Here is a 20,963-nt window from a genome sequence, read left to right on the forward strand (position 1 = left end):
GAGGCCCCGAGAATTGAACCCTTACAGCGCTACTGTTTGACAGGAATGACCTCTCATTTTTAGACTGAGGCATTCAATTTAGTCTTTTACCAGGGAAAGAGATGCCGAGTTTATCTTACCCTGTATAAAGACTGAACACCAAAGGGACTTCTAGTAAGTGATCAACTAGGATCATAATTAAATATTACAAAAAAGAGGTCAATTACAGGGGTGAGTGTTGATTTAAGGTACAGTTTAAGAGAAAGGAGATAGCTTTTTAGAAGAAAAGACAGAGGGGAAATCAAAAGTATTAATATTCAATTGATGGCCCATGAAGTTGTGTGCTTTTTAATATTATTATCTTTCTTGCTATTATTAAGTAGTTGTGCATAGGGGTCACAATTCCGTAAGTCATGTGGTTCATGCAGTTTTATGATGAAGTAATTTAAAATGCTGCCACCTATGTATTTGCTTATGAATTGTTAAGAAGCCCTTAGGCATGGTGAAATCTTAGTAACGAGAAAATTAAGGTAGATGCTTCTCTAAATTTTGTGTTGCAAGTAAAATGAAGAATAATTGTTGCAAGTAAAATTAGAAATAACTGTTCTATCCAAATTATTGTCAAAATTTCACAAATAAAACAATACAAATATATAAGAAGAATAGTGTTTGATAAGTGACTCTCAAGAAAGGACTTTTTCTGGTATATGTAATGAATTACAAATGTAGTCTTCTCACCCTGCTTAGAATCCTCTGTCTCAGGTAAGTCCTGCTTCACACTGACATTGTGAGCAAAAGTTGGAAGGTTTTAGAACTTAAGGACAACTGCTTTAAGTCTAGCGTTAGTGTTCAGTCTTCTTAACTTACAATCACACCACACACACAAAATGCAGGTTCTCAACTTTTTGTTGTGCTACTCATGAATAGTGCACGGGAACCTTTGAATGGCAGAACCCAGCAGGTCCATAACCTGCCCCAAATGACCTTCAAGGCAGTTAGCACCTGAGGCTGGTCTGGATCTGAATTAGGGAATTCACTGACAGAGAACATTCAAAATCCACCAGGAGTAGCTTACCCGGCTCGGTGCTTGAGCTTTTTATCCAGGATTCCATCTCTGGAGACAAGTTTATTAAATACCAAGATGCCAATCACCATGTTGACCTGTCAAACAGAAACAGAGTTGACCTTTCAGTACCAGTGCTCAGCGCCAGGTCCTCCCATCTTCAGAGCGTGCTTTTACGCCTTTAACACTGCCCAGAGGCCCAGAGTCAAGGAAGCACTGCCCAGAGAGGTTACAGGTGCATAACAGCAGGAGATTACCTTTCCACCACCTGACTCTGTGTGTGTGTGTGTGTGTGTGTGTGTGGACAGGTCTGAATGTATATGTGTGTGCATGTGCCTGTGTATACATGTGTTTGTGTTTGTGCGTGTGTGCACATTTGCATATGCATGTGGGCGAATTCATGTATGTGTGTGTTTCAGTAATGGGGCTTGGACTTGTGGCCTGGGCACTCTTGCTTTGAGTTTTTGCTCAAGGCTGGAACTGCACCACTTAAGCCACAGCTCCACGTCTTGTTTTTTTTTTTATGGTTAATTAGAGATAAGAGTCTCCCAGGTGTTCCTGATGACTTTGAACCTGGATCCTCAGAGCTCAGCCTCTGGAGTGGCTAGGATCACAGGCGTGAGCCGCTGGGTCCCCACGGCTCTGGAGCCTGCCAAGGACCCGACCGAGTTACAGGAGGACTGGGCTGGTGGGCGGCGGAGCAGACCCCGGTGCTGTGGCTTCTTTCTCTCCCAGCTCCTGACCCAGCCTTCATGGGCTCTGGGCAAAGAGATCTGGGGCCACCCCGCCTCCTCTGCAGGTAGGAGAGAGAGATCTGGGGCCACCCCGCCTCCTCTGCCCAGGCAGGAGAGAGAGAGATCTGGGGCCACCCCGCCTCCTCTGCCCAGGCAGGAGAGAGAGAGATCTGGGGCCACCCCGCCTCCTCTGCCCAGGCAGGAGAGAGAGAGATCTGGGGCCACCCTGCCTCCTCTGCCCAGGCAGGAGAGAGAGAGATCTGGGGCCACCCCGCCTCCTCTGCCCAGGCAGGAGAGAGAGAGATCTGGGGCCACCCCGCCTCCTCTGCAGCTAGGAGAGAGAGAGATCCGGGGCCACCCCGCCTCCTCTGCCCAGGCAGGAGAGAGAGATCCGGGGCCACCCCGCCTCCTCTGCCCAGGCAGGAGAGAGAGATCCGGGGCCACCCCCCCCCTCCTCTGCAGCTAGGAGAGAGAGATCCGGGGCCACCCCCCCCCCTCCTCTGCAGCTAGGAGAGAGAGATCCGGGGCCACCCCGCCTCCTCTGCCCAGGCAGGTGTCCCGTGCGCACCTGCGCTGCTTGGCTGGGGAAGCAGCACCGTGCCATGCATTCTTTGAAGCAGAACAAGGAGGGGTCTCTGCCTATAATTCCTGCCAAGTCACCATTCATTCCTGATGAGTCACTAGTCAGTCTATAGTTTCCTGACCAATCACTAATCTCTCTTTCTCTCTCTCTCTCTCTCTCTCTCTCTCTCTCTCTCTCTCTCCATATATGAACCTAGTATGTTAGAGACATGACTCAAGGTCTAGGCAAACATTCAGTAGAGCTTGGCTTCCCCTTTGCTCTTTTTCTCTCATGTGTTTTCTTTCCTGAGGAATTACGGACAACTTTGGAGCCCTGGCAAGCGTTAAAGGAGGAGGCTCAAATATCACAGTTATTAGGACAAATGTCACTAGTTTCCAAGTTTTTGGATGAATTGTTCAAGAAGCCAGAAGGTAATTTTCCAGTTGGAAGTCTAATCACAAGGTGATAGGAATCTTTGCAGTTAATTCAGACCAATCTTTTCCTTCCTCAATTCTTCAGAAGTTGGCTAGGCAGGACAGGTGTATAATTCATTAACTCAGGGAAGGAGAAGGCAGAGGGAGAAGGAAGGAGGCTGAGAGAGGGAAGGCCGGGCACAGGATGAGGGCAGGAAGGGGCCAATGGAAGGGAGGGGAGGAGAGACAGGAGGGAGGAAGAGACCCAGAAAGAGAAGGGGAGGGAGGGAGAGAATGGCAGATTAGTAGGACAATTTGAATGCTACCCTCACCTTACAATGTAAGGGCTATGTTATGGCTTCCCATCTGGAGGCGGGCGACCCATCCTGTCCTCCCCCCGCCCCCTCACCCCCCCCCCCCGAGGGACAGGTGACCGGTGATCCGCCACCTGGGAGGGCACTGCTGGCAGGACCTCCTCTCTGTAACACTCGCCTTGCCCCAGAGCAGAACAAAGGTGGGGTCGTGACGAAAGATGACGATTCACACACTGACAAGGAGGAGTTGGTTGAAATGGACTCAACGTTTCTTCTGAACTCACTGTAAAAAACACTACACTCCCAAGTTGATTCTTTTTCAGTACTCAAAATATGGCTACTTTAGAGAAGAAGGTGGAAAAACAATTGCTCTTCAAATTAAATGAATAGTTCATTGAACTTTAAAATTTGTACACAGCAAACACTTTATCCTAATTGCCACTCTTGCACAAGAAGTCAGAGCTTACCAGGACGACAGCGGCCGCGGGCCCCACGAAGGCGTACAGCAGGCCTCCCTCCAGAGACAACCAGCAGCTGGAATCGCATCAGAGAAAAACTGACAGGAGTTAGTGCCGAGCGGGAGGTCGCCGGAGCCCCAGCTCGCCGCTCAGGCCACGCTGGGGTGCACACTCCGTGGGGGTACATAGGCACATTTGAGTAAGAAACCCAAGTGCCAGAGTGATCGAGAAATCAAGCTCTCCCTGAAGCGGGGGGCCTATGACTCATGCCTGCCATCCTAGCTCCTCAAGACATCTGAGGATCCAGACAAATCCTGGACACTCATCTCCAATAAGTCCCAGTACTGTCACGCGCGCGCGCACACACACACACACACGCAAACAATGTCAACGCTAATATTAATAAAGCATTACATAAGTGACAAGCATCATGACCCTTTCATTAAAGAATACCTTTTACTATATAGCAGTGGAAAGGACAAATTACTTTTGTAGTGAAACCTTGGTATTTATCTCATTTTAAAGGTAGTTTTATCACTGAAATGCTAACTGTGCTGTTTGATATGGCTTCTCTGAAAGACTCTTCAGAACAAGAATGAGTTTGAAGAGGCTTATTGTGCTCTGTGCCTGCTTTCCCTTGAGGCTATGGAGGCATTGGGAGACACTAATTTAAAATATGTCACTGCAGTGTATGGATAGTTCACATTTGGTTGCTTTTTCACACACATGCATGCTTGTGTATGTGTGTGTGTGTGTGTGTGTGTGTGCGCCAGTCCTGGGGCTTGAACTCAGGGCCGATGGCTGTTCTTGAGCTTTTTCACGCAAAACAGATGCTCTGCCACTCGAGTCATTGCTCTACTTCTGGCTTTTGCTTGTTAGAGATGAGAATCATGTGGACTTTCCTACCCAGCTGGCTTTGAACTACGATCCTCCAACCTCAGCCTCCTGAGTAGCTAGGATTAGGAGCAAGAGCCAGTCGCATCTACTGCTTTTTAACTCCTCATCTTGCTGTGTCCAAGACAGGGAGGAAAAGTCCCTAGTGATAAGCTGTGAACAGAAATCAGTTCGGCTGTTGGTGTCAAGGAGTTCCTCGTGGGAGAAGTCCGTTGGCAGGGCGGGACGGCCCGTAGTTCCTTGGGTTACAGCAATGATTCTTTTGCAGTGTGGGGGACCCGCCTGGTGCAATCCACCGAGTTTGGGGGGAGCATGAAAGATGGTTTTGCTTGCTTTTCAAGCTCACAGCCTATGCGCCTGTTGGGCTCTCTGCCGTCTTCCCTGAGCCGCCTTCCTAAGTACAGGCAGCCACAGAGACCTCAGGCTTGTCAACCACGAGCTGCCCAAGTGGGGGACAAAGGCAGTACCGGACTCACTCATCCACACAGTAAGAGGGCGAGTGCTTCTCTATGTAAAATAAACTCAATCAGAACTTTAGTATATAGGTCATACATGTGCATACAAAACACCCATCTATGCATTCATTCATAAATACGTGTGCATTCTGCATTTTGGTACTGCCTTTGCCAAAGCGACAGACAGATAAAACTGGTTCTCCTACTTTAGGACAGACAACTGAGTGTTTTTTTTAAACAAAATGCAGAGCCAAAGATCTTGGTCTGCCAGAAACCTGATTTTGTTGGCTGTGAGGATGTCACTAAAATTTCTCCTGCATTTTTTTGATGTCTGTGCATGTGCTGGTATAAATTCTCATGCAATTAATCAGTTTTGTATCTGTGTGACATGCTCCTAGGCCCACCCACTTTTCTTTTTTAATTCCTTCCATAATCCACACAACTTCTTAGATGGAATCAGATTACATCTCTCAATCCCCTATGTACGTATCCATCTATCATCTATCTATCCACCTATCGCCTATCTATCTATCTAGCTATCATCCATCCATCCATTCATCCATCCATCATCTACCTATCACCTATGTATAGATTCTGTGCCGGGAATGGGACTCTTGCTGGGCCTTTTTGTTCAAACTAGCAGTCTACCACCTGAGCCAAGTTCTACATAAGCTTTTCGCTGGTTAACTGGAATGAAGCGCTTTCCCAGGCCGGCTTCAAACCGGGATCCTCAGGTCTCAGTCTCTTGAGTAGCTAGGATTGCAGGGGTGAGGCGGGTGCGGGGCAGGGCGGAGCGGGGTGGGGGCGGGGCAGGGCGGAGCGGGGGCGGAGCGGGGTGGGGGCGTGGGCAGGGCGGAGCGGGGGCGGAGCGGAGCGGGGCGTGGGCAGGGCGGAGCGGGGGCGGAGCGGAGCGGGGTGTGGGCAGGGCGGAGCGGGGGCGGAGCGGGGTGGGGGCGTGGGCAGGGCGGAGCGGGGGCGGAGCGGGGCGGGGCGTGGGCAGGGCGGAGCGGGGGCGGAGCGGAGCGGGGTGGGGGGCGTGGGCAGGGCGGAGCGGGGGCGGAGCGGAGCGGGGTGGGGGCGTGGGCAGGGCGGAGCGGGGGCGGAGCGGAGCGGGGCGGGGCGTGGGCAGGGCGGAGCGGGGGCGGAGCGGAGCGGGGTGGGGGCGTGGGCAGGGCGGAGCGGGGGCGGAGCGGAGCGGGGTGGGGGCGTGGGCAGGGCGGAGCGGGGGCGGAGCGGGGTGGGGGCGTGGGCAGGGCGGAGCGGGGGCGGAGCGGGGTGTGGGCAGGGCGGAGCGGAGCGGGGGCGGAGCGGAGCGGGGGCAGGGCGGAGCGGGGGTGGAGCGGGGCGGGGCGGGGGCGGGGGCGGGGCGGGGCAGGGCGGGAGGGGTGGGGCCGGGGCGGAGCGGGGTGGAGCGGGGCGGGGCCGGGGCAGGACTGGGCCCGGCGGATCCTGGGTCCCGCGCGTCCGCGGCCGGCGGGAACTTACTAGTGGTCGGTGCCGTACCCCTTGGTCCTGGTGAAGCCGACGGACGTGGCCACCACCAGCGCCGGCAGCCCTGCGGGAAGAGCAAGGCGGGTGGGCGCGGGCTCCGCACCCGCGAGGCCTGCGTGGGGCGGTCCACGCGGCCCGGGCCCACGGCGCCCTCGCCATCGCCATCGGCCTCAGCCGGGCCCCACGGCGCCCTCGCCGTCGGCCTCAGCCGGGCCCCACGGCGCCCTCGCCGTCGTCCTCAGCCGGGCCCCACGGCGCCCTCGCCCTCGCCGTCGGCCTCAGCCGGGCCCCACGGCGCCCTCGCCCTCGCCATCGGCCTCAGCCGGGCCCCACGGCGCCCTCGCCGTCGTCCTCAGCCGGGCCCCACGGCGCCCTCGCCCTCGCCGTCGGCCTCAGCCGGGCCCACGGCGCCCTCGCCCTCGCCGTCGTCCTCAGCCGGGCCCCACGGCGCCCTCGCCCTCGCCGTCGGCCTCAGCCGGGCCCCACGGCGCCCTCGCCCTCGCCGTCGGCCTCAGCCGGGCCCCACGGCGCCCTCGCCGTCGTCCTCAGCCGGGCCCCACGGCGCCCTCGCCCTCGCCGTCGGCCTCAGCCGGGCCCACGGCGCCCTCGCCCTCGCCGTCGGCCTCAGCCGGGCCCACGGCGCCCTCGCCCTCGCCGTCGGCCTCAGCCGGGCCCCACGGCGCCCTCGCCCTCGCCGTCGGCCTCAGCCGGGCCCCACGGCGCCCTCGCCGTCGTCCTCAGCCGGGCCCCACGGCGCCCTCGCCCTCGCCGTCGGCCTCAGCCGGGCCCACGGCGCCCTCGCCCTCGCCGTCGTCCTCAGCCGGGCCCCACGGCGCCCTCGCCCTCGCCGTCGGCCTCAGCCGGGCCCCACGGCGCCCTCGCCCTCGCCGTCGGCCTCAGCCGGGCCCCACGGCGCCCTCGCCGTCGCCGTCGGCCTCAGCCGGGCCCCACGGCGCCCTCGCCGTCGTCCTCAGCCGGGCCCCACGGCGCCCTCGCCCTCGCCGTCGGCCTCAGCCGGGCCCACGGCGCCCTCGCCCTCGCCGTCGGCCTCAGCCGGGCCCCACGGCGCCTTCGCCCTCGCCATCGGCCTCAGCCGGGCCCCACGGCGCCCTCGCCCTCGCCGTCGTCCTCAGCCGGGCCCCACGGCGCCCTCGCCATCGGCCTCAGCCGGGCCCCACGGCGCCCTCGCCCTCGCCATCGGCCTCAGCCGGGCCCCACGGCGCCCTCGCCATCGGCCTCAGCCGGGCCCCACGGCGCCCTCGCCCTCGCCATCGGCCTCAGCCGGGCCCCACGGCGCCCTCGCCCTCGCCGTCGTCCTCAGCCGGGCCCCACGGCGCCCTCGCCCTCGCCGTCGTCCTCAGCCGGGCCCCACGGCGCCCTCGCCCTCGCCATCGGCCTCAGCCGGGCCCCACGGCGCCCTCGCCGTCGTCCTCAGCCGGGCCCACGGCGCCCTCGCCCTCGCCGTCGGCCTCAGCCGGGCCCACGGCGCCCTCGCCATCGTCCTCAGCCGGGCCCACGGCGCCCTCGCCCTCGCCGTCGTCCTCAGCCGGGCCCCACGGCGCCCTCGCCCTCGCCGTCGGCCTCAGCCGGGCCCCACGGCGCCCTCGCCCTCGCCGTCGGCCTCAGCCGGGCCCCACGGCGCCCTCGCCCTCGCCGTCGGCCTCAGCCGGGCCCACGGCGCCCTCGCCGTCGCCATCGGCCTCAGCCGGGCCCCACGGCGCCCTCGCCCTCGCCGTCGGCCTCAGCCGGGCCCCACGGCGCCCTCGCCATCGGCCTCAGCCGGGCCCACGGCGCCCTCGCCATCGCCGTCGGCCTCAGCCGGGCCCCACGGCGCCCTCGCCCTCGCCGTCGGCCTCAGCCGGGCCCACGGCGCCCTCGCCGTCGCCGTCGGCCTCAGCCGGGCCCCACGGCGCCCTCGCCCTCGCCGTCGGCCTCAGCCGGGCCCCACGGCGCCCTCGCCGTCGCCGTCGGCCTCAGCCGGGCCCCACGGCGCCCTCGCCCTCGCCGTCGGCCTCAGCCGGGCCCCACGGCGCCCTCGCCCTCGCCGTCGGCCTCAGCCGGGCCCCACGGCGCCCTCGCCCTCGCCGTCGGCCTCAGCCGGGCCCCACGGCGCCCTCGCCATCACCATCGGCCTCAGCCGGGCCCCACGGCGCCCTCGCCCTCGCCGTCGGCCTCAGCCGGGCCTCCCCACCCGAGCCCCGCGCACGCGGCCCGCGGCGGCCACGCCCCTGCGTGGACACACCCACCCATCGGACACGCCCACGTGCACACGCGTGGGCCCCTCTGCACCGAGAGGCTGACTCCGCGCGTGCAGCCAGCAGGATCCGGTCATGTCCTGTCTATACCACCTACACGCGCGTGTGCGTGTGCGTCTGTGTGCGTGTGTGCGCGTGTGCGTGCGTGTGTGTGTGCGTGCGTGTAGGGGCATGAACAGATATTGATGATGACAGGTGATGGATGACAGAGTTATATAGATATATAGGCAGGTCAGCAGTGGATACCTAGATGACAGACATACACCGTGGACAGCAGGCAGATAGACGGCAGATGGATACATGCGTGCGCATCCTTACATGCCATCTAGATAGACAGACGGGTAGATAGAGAAGTAGGTGACAGATTATAGACGGAGAAGTCGACATAGAGGTGGTAGATATATCCTATCGATCATCTCCCCCATCAGAGTGGACACAGAGTGGCCGGGGTGAATGGCTCCCCTCGGGTTTGCAGTGGTAGGTGAGCTCGAGGAATTTTCTGGAGAGCCTGAGTGTGTGACCGTGCTTACCCCATCCAAGGCACAGAAAACGTTTCCTGATCAACCGCGTCCTGATTTTCCCAGTTACAGCCATGTACGACTGCCAAGCCTCGGTCAACACCCAGCAGAAGGACGCCAGAAAGAAGAAGTGGAGAAATGCGGTCGTGGTCGTGCAGATGCTCTGTGGGGACAAAAAGAAGATGCCTGCCAGGCCCGGGCTGGACCCCAGGTGCGCTCTTCCCAAGAGCCCCCGCCTTCCCCTCCCCTCCCTCAGCCCTCCCCTCCCCTTCCTAGCCCTCCCCTCCTGCAGCTTTGATGCTGAATATAATGTGTACCACAGACAAAAATAGGTCTTAAGTTCTTTCTGAGGAGAACCTAGAACTTAAACACCAGAGAGATTAAAATTACTGCTTTATTCGAAGGTTTTTCTTGAAATATAATTATGGGGATGGTCCTGTCTTTGGATTAGTTTAAGTTATAGATTCCTTGTGTCATTGTTTTGGCTACAGTCTTTATCTTTGCTTTCTATCCTCAAAGCCTTCTTTGTTGTTTCAACTGAGTTGATGTTAAGATTCCCTTTGGAAGTACAACAGCCTTTAAAATATAAAAAGTACTTTGCTTTTTATATGTGGGCGATATTTAAGATGTAACAGCAATGTACAAAATGAGGTTTGGCTGATAGCCTAGAATAGATACAAGATACGTATCTTAAAGTATTTAATTCCGTGCTTTGATGTTATCACATTGCATACTATGTCCTAATCAAGTAATTTTGAAAAGCTAATCAAGTCACTGCCAGCACACAGCCATGATTCCATAGGTATTTTTCGTCTTGCGCCTTAATCATTCTGAACGCCATGGCGATTAGCTGTGCTCTGCCCTCAGGAATCAGCAGCTCCCGAGAGAATGGCTTGCTCAGGTGCCACTCGGCATAATTCCTGTTGTGGATCTGGGTGGAATTCAAGTCTCTGCTAACCAGAATTAGTAACAGAACTCATCTCCCCACTGTCTGTGGGTCACGTTCTTCCCAGAGATTGAAAGTAGGCAGAGGAAGGGGGCAAATGCGGTCCTAAGACTGCATACACACATGCCGATGGGACTGGTCACTGGAGGGACTGGGTGGGGTTGAACAGCATGGGCACAGGAAGGGGTGGCATCCATCAGGACGCCTTGTACTCAGACACCGACCTGTTGAGTTGAAACCCCTTTGTCCTACTTCAAGATAATAAATACAATTAAATCAAGAAGGGAAAATTGGATTTTCTTTGAGGCTTTCCCAACTGAATTAAAAAATAGTCAAAGAGAGTAGAATTACAAAAGTTATTAAAATGCAACTTAATGAAATTATTCACACCTCCAACTCAATTCAATGCTGAAGTCGAATTCTATTTGAGTTTTTTCTTTGGGGGCGACAGGACTTACATTATCAAAGTTCACCAGATGTTGATTAGCTTTTCAATTCTCCTGATCCACCAGGAGAACATGCATGACCTCCAGGCCGTTTCCCTGGTGACAGGCAACACAGAGCACGGAGCTCAGACACAGCAAGCACTCCCGGCTCTGGTCACCGTGATCACAGCCTGCTGTGAGTCGGGCTTTCTGGTTTCTTATTACGTACTTAGTACTCAAGTTCAGGCTTATAGGAATGAGAACCAAACACCAGTGTGGGAAGTCATGGGTTTCTTACACACTCTCCCTCATACCTTCCCTGCTCACTCTGTGCACTGCAAGAGCTTTACCAACCTTCTCCCCTTCTTCCCTCCCCTCTCCCTCCCCTTTCCCTTTGCACTCCCCCCTTTCCTCTTCTCCTGGGACTGGAGCTTGAACTAAGGGCCTTGGGTTCTCCCTCAGGTTTTTTGCTTTCTCCACTTAAGGCTGGAGCTTTACCCCTTCAGCCACAGGCCTACTTCTTGCTTTTGGCTGCTTAATTGAAGGTAAGAGTCTCTGGGATTGTTTTTTTTCTGTCCAGGCTGGCTTTGAACTGTGATCCCCAGTTGTAAGTGTCCTGAGTAGCTTCATTACAGGCATGAGCCCCAGGTGCCTGGCTTAGGACTGTTCCATAGCCTGAGGCATTAGGACTAATTTTCCCATACGAAGGCCATGTTCCCACCTTCATCCCAATCTGAACTTGAAAGATAATCTTTCTAGGTCACTATCTGAAGATATTAAAAAGTTACACTTTTTAATAAACTTTTTACAGTTTTTTAAATTAAAAAGCTACCCTTTTTAATTCACATGTCACCTCCTTCCACCAGTATTTTTCTCATGCGCAGGCACTAGCACAGCCAAGCCTCCATTTTTAAATGATCAATAAAGAGACTGTGTGAATGTGGAAATGTCACTCCCTAAAACATTGGACCCTATAAGAGATAATGGAGGACTACATCTCTAAATGAAGAAAATGCAATGTTCTCTCCCTGTGCTGCTCTAATCGCAGGCCCCACATGGTCTCACTTCAGCACTAACACAAACAGAAGGAGAGGCGAAGTGGAGCTGCTGACATTTGTTTCTATGCTTCATGTCTCTCTGGACCACACAGCCACGGCTGGGCTGAGGATGCAGTATTACTGCCCAAGTGTGGCCTACATCTGCGGGCAATGATGCTACACCGTCCTCCTGTGTGCTGAGTGTGCTCCAAGTCACGTGTGGACTGCCCTGGTCAAAGGGGTCTGTGCACGTGGTGCAGGGATGTGTGCACACAGAACAACAGTGTGTACACATGGCGTAGCGATGTGCGCACAGTGTAGTAGTGCTGTGTGCATATGGCGTAGCAATGTGTGCACACGGTGCAGTGATGTGTGTACACAGTGTAGTGATGTGTGCATGTGATGTAGTGCTAGGTGCACATGGTGTAGTGATGTGTGCACAGTGCTGCAATGTGTGCACAGTCCAGCGATGTGTGCATGTGGTACATGGTGCAGTGATGGGTACATGGTCCAGTGATGCGTTCATGGTCTAGTGATATGTGTATGCGGTGCAGCAATGTGTACACGGTGCAGCAAATAGTGCATGCAGTCCAGCTGTGTGTATGCAGTCCAGCGATGTGTGTATGTGGTGCAGCAATGTGTACACAGTCCAGCAATGTGTGCATGCAGTCCAGAGATGTGTGCATGTGGTCCAGTGATGTGTGTATGTGGTGCAGCAATGTGTACACCGTCCAGCGATGTGTGCATGTGGTCCAGCCATGTGTGCATGCGGTCCAGCGATGTGTGCATGCGGTCCAGTGATGTGTGTATGTGGTGCAGCAATGTGTACACGGTCCAGCCATGTGTGTGTGTGGTCCAGTGATGTGTGCATGTGGTCCATCCATGTGTGTATGTGGTCCAGCGATGTGTGCATGCAGTCCAGCGATGTGTGCATGTGGTCCAGTGATGTGTGTGTGTGGTCCAGCCATGTGTGCATGTGGTCCAGCCATGTGTGCATGTGGTCCAGCCATGTGTGCATGTGGTGCAGCGATGTGTGTATGTGGTGCAGCGATGTGTGTATGTGGTTTGCAGCAATGTGTACACGGTCCAGCGATGTGTGCATGTGGTCCAGCGATGTGTGCATACGGTCCAGTGCTGTGTGTATGTGGTGCAGCAATGTGTACACGGTCCAGCCATGTGTGTGTATGGTCCAGCGGTGTGTATATGGTGCAGCAATGTGTACACCATCCAGCGATGTGTGCATGTGGTCCAGCCATGTGTGTATGTGGTCCAGTGATGTGTGCATGTGGTCCAGTGATGTGTGCACGTGATACCAGGAGCCTAAAGTCATAAAAGCAACTTCATAGGAGCAGCACATAGCTCAAATGTAGCAAACTACATTTGGATACATTTTTATATGAAGAAAAGGTACAAAAATCACACATCTGACATGATAAAACACACCTTGGTCAGTTTAATTCCAGAGATGCAAGGCTGGACAATATACATAAATCAATAAATGCAATACATAACATTAACAGAGCCAATGACAAGAATCACATGATCATCTCAATAGATGCAGAAAAGGTCTTCAAAAAATTCACTATCTGTGATTAAAAACTCTGGAGAAGTGGGCTGGGGATATGGCCTAGTGGCAAGAGTGCCTGCCTCGTATACATGAAGCCCTGGGTTCGATTCCCCAGCACCACATATATAGAAAACGGCCAGAAGTGGCGCTGTGGCTCAAGTGGCAGAGTGCTAGCCTTGAGCAAAAAGAAGCCAGGGACAGTGCTCAGGCCCTGAGTCCAAGGCCCAGGACTGGCAACAAAAACAAAACAAAACAAAAGCTCTGGAGAAGCTAGGCTGGAAGGAACATTCCTCAATATAACAAAGGCTGTGTGCAACAGACTTACAGCCAACATCGTGCTAAATGCTGAAAAATTAAACCATTTCCTCTAAAGTCAACAAGACAAGGATGGTTGCTCTCTCCCTCCTTTTTGATATAATATTGGCACTCATAGGCAGAGCAATAAGGCAAGAGAAAGACATAAAAGGGATACAGATAGGGAAAAAAAGAGTCAAACTATCCCTATATGCAGATGGTGCAATCTTACTCCTAAAGGACCCAGGGAGTCCACCCCCAAGCCTCTAGAGGGGGTCAATAATTTTGGCAAAGTAGAATACAAAATTAACTCAGAAACCAGTAATTTTTCTGTATACCAACAATGCATACATTGTATACATACACAGAGAAGGAATCAGGAAAACAACTCCATTTGCAATAGCCTAAAAAGAAGTATTTAGAAATAAACCTAACCAAGGAAGCAAAAGACCTCTATGGAGGAAACTATTAAAAGAAAGAAAATGAAAGAGACATCAGGAAGTGGAAAGACCTCCTTTGCCCATGGATTGGCAGAATTAATATTGTGAAAATGGCCATATGGACTAAAATAACCTGCAAATTTAATGTAAATCTCCATCAAAATCCCAATGACTTTCTTCACCAAGATAGAGAACACAACCCAAGAGTTCATATTCATATGGAACAACAAAAGACTTAGAAGAGCCAAAGCAATTTTAGGCAAAAAAAAAAAAAAAAAGCACTTCTGGTGGTATCACATTCCTAGACTTTAAGTTCCACTACAGAGCTATAATAACAAAAGCAGTTTGGTGTTGGCATAAAATCAATGGAACAGGCTACAAGACCCAAAAATAATATTTAAAAACAAAAACAAAAACAAAAATAAAGCCCCATACTTATAGGTATCCGATATTGGCAAGGAACCAAAATGTATGGTGGGCCAAAGACAGCATCTTCAGTAAGCACTGTTGGGAAAACTGGATAGCCATATGTAGAAAGCTAAAAGTGGATCCATTTGTCACCATGCATCAATATCAACTCAAAGTGGATCAAAGACTTGGACATCAGACCTGAAACATTGAAACTACTGCAAGAGGAGTAGGCAAAACATCTGAACTTATAGGCATAGGCAGGAACTTTTTGAAGAGTCCCAGGGGCACAACAAATGGGCGAGAGATGACAAATGTGATTATGTCAAAATACAAAGTTTCTGCACAGCAAAACCTCGTTACTAAACTAGAAAGACAGCCTATAGGTTGGGAGAAGGTTTTTACAGAATGTACATCCAACCAGTGCCTAATATCCAGAACATACAAAGAGCTCAAGAAACTAAACCTCCACCAAAATTAATAAGCCAATTAATAAGTGGGCAAAGGAGTTAAGGAGAGTACGAATAGCCAATAAACATAGGCGGAAATGCTAATCATCCTGGGCCACAAAGGAAGTGCAAATCAAAACAACCCTGAGATTCCATTTCACCCCAGTTAGAGTGACCAACACCAAGAATTTGAACAACAAATGCTGGGGTCGGGGGGAGGAACTTCACTGCACTTCCGGGGGGCGGGGCATGTAAACTATTACAACCACTCTGGACAGCAGTCTGGAGGTTCCTCAAAAACTAAACATAGAGCTTCCCTACAACCCAGCTGTACCACTCCTGGCCAGCTACCCAGAACATCAGCAGCACACCTATGTTCACTACCACTCTATACACAATAGCCAAGTGTGGAAACAGCCCAGACGCCTACAATAGATCAGTGGATAAAAAAAACAAAAACAAAAACAAAACTAGGTACCTATTCACAGTTGAGTTTTACTCATCAGGAAAAAATAACATATTGTCATTTTCAAGGAAATGGATGGGCCTAGAAACAAATCAAGTTAAGTAAAATAAGCCAGGCCCAAAGAGACAAATGGCACGTTTCTGCTCATGTGTGCAATCTAGATATTAAATACAAACATGCATGATAACAGATAAGATATAGTGCTCAATGCATTTACACACCACAAGCTGACTGAAGCATGGTGTACAGAGGGGATGAATCTAACTCCAACCCAACAAGAAAGAACTGCTAGACAGAAGGAAAACCAGGAAGCTGAAATATGTTGGGGGGGAGGGGCACAGGAGCAGGGGCACAGGAATGGAGGGAGAAATGACCAAACACGGTCGGTACATTCATTGCACATCATGTAAAAGCCTGGGGGCAGGGAAGGGGGGAGGGGGGGAGAACCAAGGGAGGGTTAACAGTGATCAAGAAGCTTTGTGCTCATAGCTGTATGGAACTGTAACCCCTTTGTACAACTACTTAATAATAAAAAAATTAAATACATGTCTTTTCTACCAATAAATTACACTTGTTAAGTTACAGTTACCCAGTCTTTAAAACACAACCGATAACCAATGAGTGTATGTGTGCGTGTGTATACCTGTGCGGTGTGTGTATGTGTGTGTGTGTGTGCATGTGTATGTGCATGTGTGTGTGCACACGCATGTGCGTGTACTGGGACTTGAACTCTGGGTGTCGCACTCTCCGTTGGCTTTCTGGCTCAATGCTGGTGTTTTACTACTTGAGCCACAGCTTCGCTTCCCGTTCTCTTTTCAATGGTTACGTCGAGGTACGAGTTTCCTAGTGTATTCTGCCAGGGGCTGGCTCTGAATGGCCGTCCTCAGATCTCAGCCTCCTGATGAGCTAGGATCACAGGGGCGAGTCATGCGTGCCCAGCCAGGAGATTCCATGCTACTCAAATTCTTCATCTTCCACACTACTTGCATCCAGCCTCAGCCACCTCAAAGATGAAATTCCCGTGAAGACCCTGTGTACCAGGCTTTTCCATTTGCAGACTTCAAACTCTGAGACGCTTCTACGACAGCCTTTTTATCTCAACCACTCTTCAGCGGCTCAACCACCGGGCGTTCACTGAGAAGCAGGGGTCTGCATCCTGCCTGCTCTCCGCACCGATTCCCAGGGCGAGGGCGCCGGAACAGCATGTCATCATGCTGCTTCCTACAGACTCATCACATCGCTTCTGCCGTGCCCGTGGCCCAGCCCAATCCGCCCTCAGCTGCGTCACCGCCGACGGGAGTCCTTGACCACCACCAGTGGGGAAACTGAGCTCAGGCTAGGCCTCCTCTATGCGCGTCCCCAGATCCCTAGAGACTTTATTTTAGGGAAAAACATCCCTAACACAACTGACATAAAGAAAGAAAGTTAAAATTTGATGAGCTAGATTCTGTGAGAAACCAGGTAAGTGCAAACGGAAAACACACACCACAGCCGAAGCCAGATATGTGGAGCAGAAAGGCCATGGGAAGAGGGAGGATATAACAGATGGGTAGTGCTGGGGATATGGCCTAGTGGTGAAGTGCTCGCCTAGTATACATGAAGCCCTGGGTTGGGTTCCTCAGCACCACATACACAGAAAAAGCCAGAAGTGGCGCTGTGGCTCAAGTGGCAGAGTGTTAGCCTTGAGCAAATAGAAGCCAGGGACAGTGCTCAGGCCCTGAGTCCAAGGCCCAGGACTGGCAAAAAAAAAAAAAGTCTCATAGATTTTGGGGCTGGGAATATGGCCTAGTGGTAGAGTGCTCGCCTCGTAACAGATGGGTAACACTAAAGCCTGAAAATGTGCTTTTAAAAAATGTCCAGAAATAAGAAATAGAGAAACGAAAGGAAAGACAGCGTTTAAAGATTATTATGGGAAAAGTTCTCAAAACTTAAAAAACATTCTCTCAGCCAAAAGATAGATTAAGGATGAAATACACTCACTTCTAAATACATTTTGATAAAATTTGTGAACATCTAGAATAAAGAGAAAAGTCTTAAAAAAGCTGTCAGAATGAAAAGAAACATTACTTACAAAGAAATAAGAATCTGACTTGTGAACAACCCAGGATACAAGAAGGCAATGGAAAACTATCTTCTATATTCTAAAGGAAAGTAACTTTGAAGTTAGACTTCTACACCCAGCCTATTATCCAAGTGAGAGGCACAAATATATTTTTAGAACTGAAAGGAACTTTGAAGTTTATTACTTGTGATTCTCTCTGAAAAAGAATGCCTGACTCTAAAGCATTAATAAGAAGAACTCTTGCAAGAAGGAATGACATAAAAGAAGAAATAAAATAGGGGACATCTAAGTAAACCTTTATTTCACGTAATTTTCCAAACATACCCAACTGGGCTATAACTCAACATCGTGTCTGTGAGGGAGGAAGATGAGTGGAAGAAGGCCCGCGCAGGTCAGGAAAGGGCAGGGCAGTCTTCCTCTATTCTTGGCCGTATCCGTGGTAGGAAAGGACGGGGAACATTTCTGTAAACCACGTTAAGGTAACCGTAAAGTAAACACAAATTATAGATGAGTGAGGCAGTAGAAGGAAAACAGAACTGAAGTGTTTGAGCAGACCACGCAAGGGAAAGCTGCGGTGGGCCCGGCGGCTCACGCCTGCATTCCTAGCTATTCAGGAGGCTGAGATTTGAAGCCGGCGGAGGCAGGGAAGTCCATGCGACTCTTATAAACTACCCAGAAAAAGCCAACGTGGCGCTGTGGCTCAAGTGGTAGAATACTAGCCTTGAGCACAAAGAGGCTCAGGGACAGTGCCCAGGCCCTGAGTCCAAGCCCCGGGACTGGTTTTTAAAAAGCTGGGCAATTTTTTAAAAAGTAAAGGAAAATAATTTCAAGTAATCAGGAATCACAATAAGGCCTGGGTGCTAATGGCTCATGCCCGTAAACCCAGCTACTCAAGCAGCTAAGCTCTGAGAATCTAGGTTCAGAGTCAGCCAGGCAATCAAATCCAAGCAAATGTTACCGCTGTTTAACCAGCAAAAAGACTGTGGGGTTCAAGAGGTTCAAGAGGGGTTCAAGGCTAGCTTCAAGTGAAAAAGCCAAGCAAGAGCTCCAGGCCCTGATTTCAGGCCCTGGTACCGGCATAGACATCAAAAAAGAAATCACAATAAATATAAATGATTTCAATTCACTGCTTGAAAGCCCAAAACTTTCATAGTAGATCTCACTTCTGTAATTAATCTCACTTCTGTAACATATTTTTGAGATATTCCTCAAGCTTAATGAGAGAGGAAGATGGGGAACAAAAAATGAGCTATATTAAGCTCCTTCTAATAGGCAAACTCAGACATCACACTATTAATATTGGAAAAACCATTAAGACAGAGGAAGAGGAAGCACTCATATTGAGAAAGGGAGCAGGCCATGGAGTGTCAAAAATAAGACAGCTCTATGAAACCAAGATGATTTTTCACAGTGTAAGGAGTCATTGAGAAAACTAGAAGGATGAAAAACTAGAAGGATGAACTTTTAAAGGAGATTATTTCCTCCATTTCTAATGCTGTTTGCCTAGGCTTCTTTTCTTCCTTCCTCGCTCCTCCTCGCCCTCCCTCCCTCCCTCCTTTTCTCCCCCCCCCCTTTTTTTTGAGATAATGTCTCCCTCTATATTCCTGGCTAGCTTTAAACTTTATCCTTCCAAGTGCTGGCATTACAGGCAACACTGCCACTGTAGTCTTGCTTTAAATATCTTTAAGATTGTTAGAATTGTTCATTTTACTACTTCTCCCCCAAAACCTTAATGATTCATTAATTCTCCTTTTGAAAATGTTTTATTTTACAGTGATGGGATTCATTCCTAGAGTGTGAAAAGTAATTAGTTACTGCTTTCTTTGGGTAGGTATTCAAGAATTCAAATTTCAAAACAAACAGAATATAATGCTTGTTCTATTCTTAACAGTGAAATCAAAGTATCTACATTTTAAAGGCAGTACAGATTACATGCCTGTTTTATAAGTATTTAAAAGTCAAAAGATAGCATGTATTTTGAAGAGGTACACAACAATGCCCATGGAATACAAAATGCAGGGGAGTGTGAATTTGTTAGAAACACGAAATATCCAATTTTATGAGAATATTCAGAAACACTAAAAAGCATCAACCCTAACCCTAGCCTGTATACTACACTTTCATTGCAGAATATATTGATAAATTAAGATTTGAAGTTCCAACAACATTTTAGCAACTTTAGACATAATAAGGTTTTACTTATGTAAAGCAATCGTTCTTTGAGAACAATTAGAGAAACTGATAGCTTCATTCACTGATCTGTTTGTAACAAATAAGTTAGACATCTATTGCTATCTGCATGGAATAAGGCAGGTACAAGGCAGCAACAATGGAATGCTGGGCAGGCCAGAAAGTCTACCTTGTCTCCGCGTGGAACGTGATGGAGGGGGAAGCGCTAAGGCAGGACGGCAAAGGGTCGGGTAACACGAGCGTATGTGTATACAGACGCACTATTTGGAATATGACAGTTCCGACAGGAATAAAAGGAATTATTGTGAGGATAAAACGAGATGAGGAATAGAAGGAGCTTTGGACTGGTTACTACGCAATTTCTTGCCTAGTGTTCAAGAAGTAACAGTTGTTAATAATATGCTCACACATGGAGCTGAGTCCGATGCATACACTGTTTTGATCTGGCAAAGCAAGCGTATTTGAAGCCACCTGCCCCCCCCATGTTAAAAGACGATGGGAAAAGTAATCTCTCAAGCACCGAGTGGGACCTGAACCTTAATTTCCCATCATTACTGAAACGAACATTTTCACAGAGGACCCGGGGCAGCCTGGAAACTTCCAGGCAGTCCAGGGCAGCCAGTGAGGGGCGGCCCGGCCTCCTGTTCACAGGCAGTGTGTGCTGTAAAGAACGCTGACTCGGCTAACGTGGCGCCACACCGGGTTCTATCATTTCTCTGTAAGAAGACAGATTTACAAAGTGCGACGTTCTGAACCCTTACCGTCCAGTCGTGACAGGCACAGAGAGATGCGCGGTTTCTGGCCTGTGTCTGGTCGTGCGGACCCCCAGCACGGGGCAGCGTCTGTCGGGGCTCCCTGGACACCACAGCTGACCCCGAGGAGAGGAACCCCGGGCTCCATGAACACAGGGCGCCCCACAGAGAGCTGGGCACACCCCGTGCGTGGAGAAGCCCCCGAGGGCTCGGGCTCACCTGCGCCCCCCACACCCTACTCTCTGTAGTTGCTGTAACACACACACCCGCACACACGCGGTCACGGAAGCCAACACCACGCCCGCCGGAGCCCAGGGGAAAAAAACACCGCGGAGGCCGCGGGGGAGGCCGGGCCTTTCTGGGCGTCCGTGGTTTATCGTTAAGCAAAAGAGGGAGCACTGTGTAGGGGTGCTGGCACCAAGCAGGGAGGAGGGTGTGTCCCCCCACGCCTGCACTCCCGATGCCAAGGGCCACGGCCAGACACGCAGCTCCACCCCTGACCCTGAGGGCCAACTCTACACACGTGCACACGCACACACACAGCTCCACCCCTGACCCTGCGGGACATCACACACACACAGCTCCACCCCGACCCTGAGGGCCATCACACACACGTGCACACACACACACACACAGCTCCACCCCTGACCCTGCGGGCAACTCTACACACGTGCACACACACACACACGCACACACGCAGCTCCACCCCTGACCCTGAGGGCCAACTCTACACACGTGCACACACACACACACACACACACACAGCTCCACCCCTGACCCTGAGGGACATC

The 20,963-nt window shown here is 51.8% G+C and overlaps 1 protein-coding gene across 1 annotated transcript in view; it reads right to left on the bottom strand.

The window, feature by feature from the left end:
* The window catches only part of LOC125357773 (adhesion G protein-coupled receptor B3-like), a 214,934-nt gene that overhangs the window by 21,701 nt on the left and 172,270 nt on the right, over positions 1–20,963 (bottom strand). The window contains exons 6-9 of the mRNA XM_048354692.1: positions 9,149–9,299; positions 6,358–6,427; positions 3,533–3,599; positions 1,055–1,140 (exon numbers count right to left, since the gene is read on the bottom strand). Of these exons, the coding sequence (XP_048210649.1) occupies positions 1,055–1,140; positions 3,533–3,599; positions 6,358–6,427; positions 9,149–9,299 (374 nt within the window). The remainder of the gene's footprint in view (positions 1–1,054; positions 1,141–3,532; positions 3,600–6,357; positions 6,428–9,148; positions 9,300–20,963) is intronic.

This window comes from Perognathus longimembris, chromosome 9 (genome assembly GCF_023159225.1).
Source record: "Perognathus longimembris pacificus isolate PPM17 chromosome 9, ASM2315922v1, whole genome shotgun sequence".
NCBI lineage: Eukaryota > Metazoa > Chordata > Mammalia > Rodentia > Heteromyidae > Perognathus > Perognathus longimembris.